General features: G+C 41.2%; 1 protein-coding gene and 1 pseudogene across 1 annotated transcript; one reads left to right on the forward strand and one right to left on the reverse strand.

Annotated features, from left to right (window-relative positions):
• Positions 1-1,455: 1,455 nt before the first annotated feature.
• Positions 1,456-8,062, reverse strand: LOC141513147 (interleukin-36 alpha-like). The gene is made up of 5 exons (XM_074222691.1): positions 8,003-8,062; positions 7,452-7,554; positions 6,943-7,053; positions 4,085-4,224; positions 1,456-2,453 (listed from the first exon to the last, which is right to left on the reverse strand). The coding sequence occupies exons 2-5, from the start codon at positions 7,480-7,482 to the stop codon at positions 2,244-2,246; spliced, it is 492 nt and encodes a 163-aa protein (XP_074078792.1). The 5' UTR covers positions 7,483-7,554; positions 8,003-8,062; the 3' UTR covers positions 1,456-2,243.
• Positions 8,063-9,578: 1,516 nt separating this feature from the next.
• Positions 9,579-10,418, forward strand: LOC141505184 (tropomyosin-like; annotated as a pseudogene).
• Positions 10,419-10,820: the final 402 nt, after the last annotated feature.

Here is a 10,820-nt window from a genome sequence, read left to right on the forward strand (position 1 = left end):
GCTGCAGTCAGGTTGGCTGGGCAATTGAGAAAGTTCTTATTTATTTATTTATGTGTCTAGTACCACACCCACCTCTCTAATTTATAATGAGTGCTGGGGGAAAAAACACAAAGCCCTAAAAGACAAACTTATCGTGGATCTTCAGTAATGTGGTTTTCGATTCATCCCTATTTGACAGGCTCAATCATTTCTCAATCTGATGTTTCATGATCCTGTTTTCATGGCAAAGATACTAGAGTGGTTTGACATTTCCTCGTCCATTATATAGGAACAATTAATTCTTTTCACATTCATTCATAAAAGGGCAAAACTGGGATAAGACAAAAAACATCCTGCTCATGTATCTTTCTCCCATCGTGGTAAGTCAAATCATGGAGTCAATTGTTAAATTTGTCATATGACTATTTATACCTTAGAAATCACAAAAAGGGACTTGATTTATTATTATGTTGATGGCATGACTTATAAAAGTATTAATAATGCAAATGAAAGTCAGAACTATGTCCTGACTATTTTTAATTCTGGAAAGGTAGCTATTCAATATTGCCAGCATACCACTTCACATCCTTCTCCCACCCAAGCTATCCCTCCTCTAAAATTCACTATTTCTGTTGGTACTACTATCCTTTCAGTTGGGTTTATACCTGACTTTTCTATCCCTCATGATATCCACCAAACAACCAAGTCTTATTAAGGTCTATCTGTGGACTTCTCAAATCAGACAAAGCCAATGTTCCTGTTCAGACCCTCTTCACTTCTAGTCTGAATTGTTGGAGTAGGCTCCAACTCTCATTCAACTCCCTACTTTCAGTGTCTCTCCTCTCTCCCCAAACCATCCTCCCTACAAATGGCATTGTCTAATGAACAAGACACATCTCCATTCATGCTCTAAAACCATCAGGAATCCTCCTTGACCTTCAGGAGGTCATTGACTCCATTATCTGAATTTTAAATACCTTCTTAATCTGCTTCTAAGCTGCTCTTCCAATCTTCTTTTATCATATTGTCTTTCTCCAGTCAAATTCATGCCATTCCCCAAACTTGATGTCACTCCATGTCTCTCTGCTATCTTATAAGCTGTTCCCTTGCACAGAGTACACTGCCTTTGTTAAAAGGAAAATTCTTTTTTGGGATATCAACCTGATTGATGTCCGGATTGATCTGGACAAAGATAATTAAAAGGAGTTTACTAAAAATCCATAAAGTTAACAACACACACAGTTTTAATAGTAGGCAGGCAGGAAGATGAGTCTTCCAGAGTTCAAAATTGACCTCTGACATTACTAGCTGTGACTTTGGGCAAATCATTTGACCCTGTTTGCCTCAGTTTCCTCATCTATAAAATGATCTGGAGAAGGAAATGGCAAACCACTCTAGTATCCTTCCCAATGAAACTCAAAGAATCATAAAGTCACAAAGAATCAGACACAACTAAAGAATAACATTGTATTGTACTTTTATTTATTTTGTTAAACACTTCCCAATTATATTTTCATCTGACTTGGAGGCAATTGGCAGTCATTTAGTCTCTAGACTAAATGACTTCTAAAGTCCTTCTCAAATCTGAACCCATGACTCTATATTTACTAATAGATTATTGAATATGGAAATATTTTAAAGCATACAGTGAGACTTGGTGACAAAAAGTACTGGCTGAGGGATGGAGGAGAAACCTCATTGACCTCAGCAACCTCCAGGAAATTCCACTGGCACAGATACCAAAGCTGAGAACAGCAGGAGAAGATGCCAAAGACAATGATAGAAATATCCCTAACATCACTTCTACACAGCAGAAAAAAATAAACTTGAATCTGGGAAGGTTCAGGAATCTCATCTATGGGAATGGGCTTCAGGTTCAGGAGAGAACTACCCAAGAAGGTTTCGAGGTACCTGGAGGAACAAGGTATTAAAAGAGATAAGACATAGAAATGCCACCATAGCTCAGGCAAAAGTCATGAGAGAAAGAAGGATTATCCAAGATATGGAAGGTTTAATGACCTATAGAGAGTGGCACAAGAGTACTGGTTTGACTCTGAACTAGTCTACCCACAACTATATAAACTTAGACAAATCACATGCCTCAGTGACCTTAGTTTTTATCATTTGTAAAAGGGAAATAACAATATCAACCTTAACGAAGTCAGTGATGCCACAAGGATGAAGATAAATTGACATGTGAAAGGGCTTTTGGACAAAGAAGGTAAGCCTTCCCTGCCCGCAGGTTGTCCACTCAGACTAGGCTCCTATGGATTGTTTATATAGAAGTTTATATTTTTTCCTTCCCCCACATCCTTGGTCATCCTGACAGGTTCTCCACTCTTATTGGAGGTGCAGACAAACCAGCCAGGACAGGCAGCTGACTCAAGGGTAGAGGTGCTTCCAGTCTTCTGGTAGTAAAAGACAAAAGGTTTATGTACCCTTTCAGAATTGTACAGGTCCATTATGTCTTTTTCCTGAGGAAGAAGAAAAAAAAAGCCTATTGGTGAGAATAATCTGATGATGAGGGAGGAAAGTCAACAAATGAGGCTCCTTATCATCTCATTCAGAGAAAAGAGAGGAGACTGTCTGTCCATGAGGATTTTGCTCATGGGAGGCCATAGAAAAGAAGCCTTCAAAGAAGAAATAACTTGTGTTCCACCACAGGGAAGACCCAAGTTCATAAGATCTCAGATTCTATGATTTCTCTCTCATTGTATTCAACTTAGATAAATGGAAACAATATAAAGACTAACAAACTGCCTTCTGTGGGGAGAGGGAAGCAAGAATGGGGGGAAATTGTAAAACTCAAAATAAATAAAATCTTTCTTTAAAAAAAAAGATCTCAGATCTTCATGGGTAGCTAACTATCTTCCAAGGAGATGGATCTCAGCATTGAAAAAAGGGAGAACAAAGAAGGACTAATTTCATAGTGATATCCAATTAATGTGAGAGCCTCAGCTATCTAGTCTTCTATCAAAAGATTTTTTCTGCCAAAAGCAGAGTAGCTAATAGTTCTTTATCTTGCCTTAATAACAGTATCAAGAGGAAGCAGTGAGATGACAGTCATTCTGCATATAATTCTCATCAACACGGAATGAATGACTGCTTATAAAAACAGAATTGATGGCAAAGTTAGCTGCACAATTAATTCCATATTAGAGCTCTATCATGAAAATATCATCAAACTATGAACATAATATCAAACCAAAACATGAAACAATACAGATTTTATGATTATCACAGAATGGAAAAGAAATATAGGAGGGAGAGAACAAATTTTTGTTAATTGAAAAATGTAATTTTTTAAAAAGCATGGTATTCAAGAAGTCAAGGCAGAATTTGTCCAAGGCCCATCTATGTTTGTGAAAGACCTTCAAAAATGACATAGGTAAGATTAGTTGAAGGAAGAAGAAATTGGACTTTTTTTTTCTTTTGAGGCAATCAGGGTTAAATGCCTTGCTCAGGGTCACACAGCTAGTAAATATCAATTTTCTGAAACCAGATTTACACTCAGGTCTTCCCAAATACAGGACCTGTGCTTTATACACTGTGCCATCTAGCTGCCCCTAAACTGAACCTCTTTAATAGGGAATATACTTAACAAGGATGCAATAACTCTGAGTTTGTGAAGGGTTATCATATATAAAAAAGCAATAAGGGGCAGCTAGGTGGTGTAGTGGATAAAGCACCAGCCCTGGAGTCAGGAGTGCCTGGGTTCAAATTCGGTCTCAGACACTTAATAATTACCTAGCTGTGTGGCCTTGGGCAAGCCACTTAACCCCGTTTGCCTTGCAAAAAAAAAAAAAACCTAAAAAAAAACACAATGAGATGTGTATTTGGATTCAAAGGAAAGAATGGAAAAATGAACCCAAAACTTCCTAAAATCAGATGAAAGCTGAATATGAAAGGTAGCTTCCTAACAATTCCAGGGGTCTAAATTGTAATAAGTTGCTTCCAAGGATAGTGAGTTATCCATCATTGGAGGTCTTCAAGAAGGAAGAGACCAAGGATGTTGTAGAAGAGATGCTTTCATAATGCCTCGAAGAAGTGATCACCAAGATGGTTTCCCATTCCAATGGGAATTCTATGATTCAATGAAACTCACCTCCAGCTTTAATGTGGCAGGTTCTTTATTCTCCTCACAGAACAGACAGAGCTTTTGGTCCTTTATTCCTATATAAATTGGGCTACCTTTGTTTTTCTCAAGGGAGTCTTCATTTCTGCATGGTATCATGTTGAGTATTACTAAGAAAACAAAGGAAAAATTGAAACATCATTTGGAAAAAAAATACAGAGGAGACCCAGACCCAGGACCTAAGATTCATTTCTAGCAGATGTAGTAGGGCTCTTTCAATGCCTTTCTAACTCAGATGACAGAGACTAAGGAGAATGACCTGGATTCCTGGGCATCTCTCTCTGGGTAGCCCTGACTCTGGAGATTCCAGCAACTTAGTCACTACTAGACTGATTTCCCATGTTTCCTCATTTCCTGCTCTCCCAGAAGTAAGGGAACCTGGCTCAGAAATTTCTTCTTCCATAGGTACCCTTCTTAATTCTCAACTCCACAGTTACTCTGGGTGTCTCTAGGACAGAGGAGAAACTGGCCTCTTCGACCTCTTGCTCCATTTTCAATACTCTCCACTAAGGACATTATCTAAACATGTCAGCCTTAGATACACCAAGACTGTTTACCTGTACCTGATGGAACAGGAGAGCAGGAAAAGCACCCATCTCTGCCACCAAGGTTGCTAAGGAAAACCAGACCCAAACCTGGAAACTCATAGATTCCAAGCTACCTGAACTTGATGGCTTCATCACAGAGCAAGGAAACACCCAAATGTAACCCTGGGTTGACCCTCCTCCAAAGCAGGAGAACTGAGCTTCAGTCCCAGCTCAACTACCTCCTCATATGGTGACCTTATACATAACACTTTGTTCTTTTAAGACTAAATTTGCTACACTGCAAAATGAGATAACCATAGTTGACTTGTCTCCCCTAAAAGAATGTTTTAAGAATCAAGGTGGGAGATGCTAGAGTGCATTTTACTGTTATTTATTTTACTGTCATTTATTAGGATGATGAAAAGAGTTCTGGAGTAATCTTTAGGCCCAGGACCAGATACTTCCATGGGAAGCACTGCTTATCTAAGCTCATCCCTTAGTGTCTTCTTTAGGATTAATTCCTGCAAGATTCAGACACACATCTGAGCTCTTTGATTTAAAAATAAAGGAGCTGTAGGTACTAGAAAATCTGCTTTCTTCCACTGCCTTCTGCTCTGTGTTTAGACACAATTATCATCATGTGTAAACACAAATATTTTGTAAGTTATAGTGCCTATTCCTACCCTCCAGAGCAGATTCTGGGAAGTGACACTGGCTCCATTGCTGATTCCAGTAAGCCCAAGGAGCCAAGGTTTTACCTAGGACCATAGACATTTGGAATTGTAGTGACCTTAGTTCATTTGTTTCAATGTTCTTGCATAACATAGGTATGAACTGCCATAAGGTGTATAGTCTCATGAAGCATGGGATCAGGACCATTCTGGAGAATGGGGCTCCTTCCCTACTGCGAGGCTCTAGTAGCATCCTGGGACCTTTCGCTGACCTTGAGATAGCTGTTGGCGTGAGCACATGAGCCACTGGGCTATGAGGCTGAGGTCTGCGGTTCCTGAATCCCGCTGTATGAGTGTGGACTATGAGAAGTTTTTAACGTGGATGTTTAAATGGCCGGCACATGCTGTTCCCTGCCCCCCCCCCACACACACACACATACAACTCTAAAGGAAGTGTCTGGTTAAGGTAGTTGGTTCCTGGAAGACTCACTTATGTTATCTGTCCATCCTGAGGCTCAGAGACAATGGGCCAATCAGGTGAATTTAAGTTTCTTGAAATGATGAATAGAGTAACACTATCCCTCAATTTGTCTTCCTTAGTGCCCATGTTCATTCTTTTTTCCTCCCTCTTTATTCCTAATAACCACAAAAAATCAAACTCAGTTATTCGTGATCTCAGGGATGCCAGTTTTTCAGCCTCCCATCACCTGCCCGCTTAGAGTAAGGGACTGGGATACAAGCAGAGAAAGCTGTAGGAAAGGGATGATGAAATCAGGCCTTGCGCACTAATGCCTAAACTGAAACCCATTTGCCACCCCACCCCTCTGCCAAACTGAGATGGTCCTGGCCATTTCCTCCTCTACTACCACCATCCACCTTTTCCCTCTCCTGCTCACATATGTCACTGCCCTAGAGAAATGAGGGGAGGGTCAGCCATTTGCTGACTCTGAATCCTTTACCCTGTGGTGACCAAATTCTTAGTCACAGCTCCCCTTGAAACTTGCCTGAACACTTGTAACAAATAAAATAAAATTATTTTCAGATGTGGAAAAAAAAAGAGTTGGGGAGTGAAAGGAACAGGGGGATGGGGGTTATGACCATATGTTACAGTGACCCCATACCTGCAGTGGGGATGGGGAAGAGGAGAGGGTACTACTCCCTGCTTTCCTGCCTTCTGTCCCTCCCTCTTTCACCCTTCCTTTTCACTCTTCTCCTACTTTGTCCTCTGCTTTTCTGTTTTAGGACTAATAGCTACAGGTCAAGCAATCTGAGCTTTCTTCCCATCTACTCCTAGTGTTTTTTTTCTCTCCCTTTTCTGTTCTCCTCAAAAAAGTATTTTGACTTTAGCAAAGACAAACCCACTGTCTGTCTCATTCTCTATCTGTCTCTATTTCTGTCTCTTTGCCTTTGTCTCTCTCCTTCATTCTGTTTCTCAGTCTCTGTTCTCTTCTCTCTCTCTCTCTCTCTCTCTCTCTCTCATGCACACGCACACGCACACGCACACCCCTTTCAGGTATGGGATCTGGAACACAATAATTGCCCAAAATATTCCTTGAATTGAAACGTCTGCTGGAACCTGTCCTGATGAGCAACTACAGTTGAGAGTCACCTAAGGGGGTGTGTCACTCACCTGGGGTCACACCTTTCTTGTGGGAAGTTGCTATGAGGTGCTTGTCCTGAAGGAGCCATACCTGCTGTTGAATGTCACTAATGTGCTTATCTTCAGGTTCCCTTAAAACTTCTAAATAAAAATGGAACAAATACAAGTGAACTAAGTCATGAAGTTTAAAACTACTTCTAGTAGCTCACTTGAACTGTGTAACCAGCATTCAAAAATAGTTCTTTTAATTTCTCTTTGTTTATTTTAGTTCTGCAGTCCCAATGAACCATTTTGCTCTGTTCTTTCTAATGCCTCTCAGGCATTTGAAAAGGGAGGAAGGGAGGGAAGGAAGGAAGAGAGGGAGGGAAGGGAGGGGAGGGAGGAAAGATTAGGGAATATGAAAATAGATACAAAATCTAGCCCTAGAATGACATTTAAGAACCCACTGGTCAGATTTTTAAGCTCCTCATACCAGAAAGAACCTAAATTCTTTTCTAACTTGCAAAGGATCCTTTGCTCTCCCAATAATGTTCACTTACGTGGAGTTACATCATATCCAAAATGGGCCATATCAGAGTCTTCTGAGACTTGTGGAAGCAGAACAGTGGTTAGTGATATGAAAACTTTTCCTCTCAGCTTGACCTGGAAAGAAGCCCATGTAAGCAAATTCCTAACTTTATCTAAACCTTTATTCTTGCACAGCTGTTAATATTAGATTGACTGAATTTAGGGCAGGCACATCATATGTATATACTCAGAACTGATGGGAACAGCACACCAGGCATCCAGAACATACCCAATTCCAGAAAGCTGTACGATCCTTCCATTCTACATCTCCACAAGTGATCTCCCCTAAGATTTTCCTGCATAAATCTGATACTAGGAGTTCCCACAAAGAACCGAGTTTTAATGCCCATACTCTATAGACAAAGCAAGGCATCTGCTACCCCATGGGCTCAATTGGATCTCACACCAAGAAGCACCATCTTTCCAACATGGTCCAGCTGGGCCCCATCTGCTTTTCCCAACACTCAAGAGACGGCAGGAAAAGAAGCATATGATCCTGGGAAGGTACAAAGAACAACAGTACCTGGGCTTGTCATTGATTGATTCCTATGACTCTGAGCACCTGGGTTGCAACTTCCTCGGCTTTTAGAAGTTCTGAAGGCTCTTTTGGGGCTCCTTGGCTTTATAACCAGCTGAATAATTGGGTGGTGTTAATTTTCCACTCTGATCTCTAGAGGAAGGCTCTTTCTGGAAGCAGAAGAAACTGGGGCATCTCCTGTGTGGGGACTGGTCTATCAGCATGATTCATTTCATTCATATGAATCTGGGGAAATCCCCAGGTCCCTCTGGCTGTGAAGAATCATTTTTCCTTATTCCTCTGGGGTGGGTGGATGGACAAAGCTCTCTGGGATATACATGAAGTCAGGACCAGGACTGGGGGTGGAGCTCTCTCACACATGTACAAACCTCCAATTACACCAACACATCCTACCTTTCCACTCCAAAAGGGGGGTTTCTAAATCCTCCGAGGACATTCTACATCTCAAAAATCCACCAGGTTTCCCTACTACCAGGTGACCCTACTTAGGCATTCAAGCATCCCCATCAACTGACTTCAATCTTTCTTTTTGATCTGATTTCATACTATTCCCTCTCCCTCAAACACTAATGAAACCAGGCTTCTAGCTGTCCCCGAAACTTGTCCTAGGCTTCCATGACTCAGAGCCCTTGTTCAAGCTTGTTCTTGTCATTCTGACTTTGATAATACCATCTTCTATCCCTTTACCTCCAACTTTTTGTATTCTACACATCCTTGAAGGCCCACTCCAAGACCCTTGTTCTATATAACCTCCTTTAATCTCTACTCCCTTTGGGGGGTGCTCTGTCCTTAATTATCAACAATAAATATTTTCATAGTCTATTATATATGCGAAGCAGTGAATAAGGACCAAGGAGTGTATCAGAGACAAAGACTGTAGGATAATAATTTCTAGGCTGGAAGTAACTTTAAAGTTTCGAGCGGCTAAAGTATGGGCCTGAAATCAAAAAGACTCATCTTCCTGCACTCCTGAATGCTTTTTCCAGTCTCAAACACTCACTAGCTGTGTGCTCTGGGCAAATCCCTTGAACCTGTTTGCCTCAGATTCCCCTTCTGTAAAATGAGCTGGAGGAAGAAAGCAAACCACTCCAGTATCTTTGCCAAGTAAACTCAAAGGGGCCACAAAGAGTCAGACACCACTGAACAATAACAAGAACAATTTTTACCCCCTATGTCCAACCATTTTCCAAGTCTCATTTTGGTTTCTACACCCCAAACTTCTCTCTTATCTGCCCCTTGTTCCTCACCCACTAATCCTTCATCACCTCTCATTGTTTCTGCTGCAATGGATTCTTCCATAGATTCTCTGCCTCCAATAGCAATTTTCTCCATTCTATTTTTGGCACAGAAATAAGATAACATTCTGAAACCATATCTGACCTTGTTATTTCCTCACTTGAGAAGAGTCTTTAAAATAATTTTTACTTTCTATTGTTTCTAGAATCAAATATCAATTCTTTGTTTGAAAATTTGGTCTTTCACAAATTGAATCTAAGAGAAGCTTCAGCAGCTCCAAGCAGAGGAGGCAGTAACCAGAGTAGGAACTGGCAGGGTGGGCACCATGACTGGAATCACCCCCATTGAAATGGTGAAGCTCAAGATTCAGGTTCTGCAGCAGCAGGTCAACGATTCCAAGGAGAGGGTCAAGTGTCTCTAGTGGGAGATGGAGGGAAAGAAGCAGGACCTGGAACAGACTGAGGATGAGGTCACTTCTCTGATTCGTTGAATCCAGCTGGTTAAGGAGGAACTAGACCCTGCTCAGGAGCACCTGGCTACCATTCTGCAGAAGTTAGAGGAGGGAGAGAAGACAACTGATGAGAGTGAGAAAGCTAAAAAGGTCATTGAAAATTGGGTCCTGAAGGATGAAGAGAAGATGCAGCTGCAAGAAATCCAGTTGAAAAAGGCCAAGTACATCACAGAAGAAGCAGACATGAAGTGTGGAGGTGGCCTACAAGTTGGTGATCGTTGAGAGAGATTTGGAGCACACAAAGGAATGGATCAAACTGGCTAAAGCCCATTACCCCAGATGGATGAGTAGATCAGACTAATGATCAGAACCTGAAGTGTCTGCATGCTGCTGAAGAAAAGTATTCTCAGAAAGAAGACAAATATGAGGAGGGGGATAGAGATTTTTACCGATAAACTCAAGGAGGCAGAGTTCTGTGCTGAGTTTGCTGAGAGATGGATAATCAAGCTGGGAAAGATAAGTGATGACTTGGAAGATAAACTGAAATGCACCATAGAGGAGCATCTCTGCACCCAAAGGATGCTGCACCAGACTCTGCTTGACCTGAATGAGATGCAGAAAGCCCTTTCCCCCAGTCCCACCAGGTCAGCTGCTCCTTCCAGTGAATCTGACTTCTCTGGAGGCCAACCTGCTTGTAGATGGCCTCTCACATGAGGGCTGATCTTTAACCAGAAAGATGTTTGCTCACCCTCTCCCCATCTCACCCCAACCCTCAATTCTCTATGGCAATTTCACCACGCCTTTAGTCCATCAGCTCTTCCCTAGAAATCCCAGATGGACTAAAGGCTGAGCCCACAACCTTTAAGGGAACATGAGCACAATGTAATAGCATCTTTAAAAGCATATTGGATGGTTGATGTATATAATTTATAATTAGTTTTTTTGTCATCCTAGTAACCATTTTTAAGGCATTTCAGATAGTACCCCAAATCCTAGGTTACATCTAATTACTTTTCTTCTTTTTAGATGGTAAATCTCTTTACCTAAACAATACCTTTTCTCCATATAAGAGGGAAAGATGTGTTAGCCTGCCCTACTGAGGGTTGAACATAGCCC

Source organism: Macrotis lagotis, chromosome 1 (genome assembly GCF_037893015.1).
Source record: "Macrotis lagotis isolate mMagLag1 chromosome 1, bilby.v1.9.chrom.fasta, whole genome shotgun sequence".
In the NCBI taxonomy this organism is placed as follows: domain Eukaryota; kingdom Metazoa; phylum Chordata; class Mammalia; order Peramelemorphia; family Peramelidae; genus Macrotis; species Macrotis lagotis.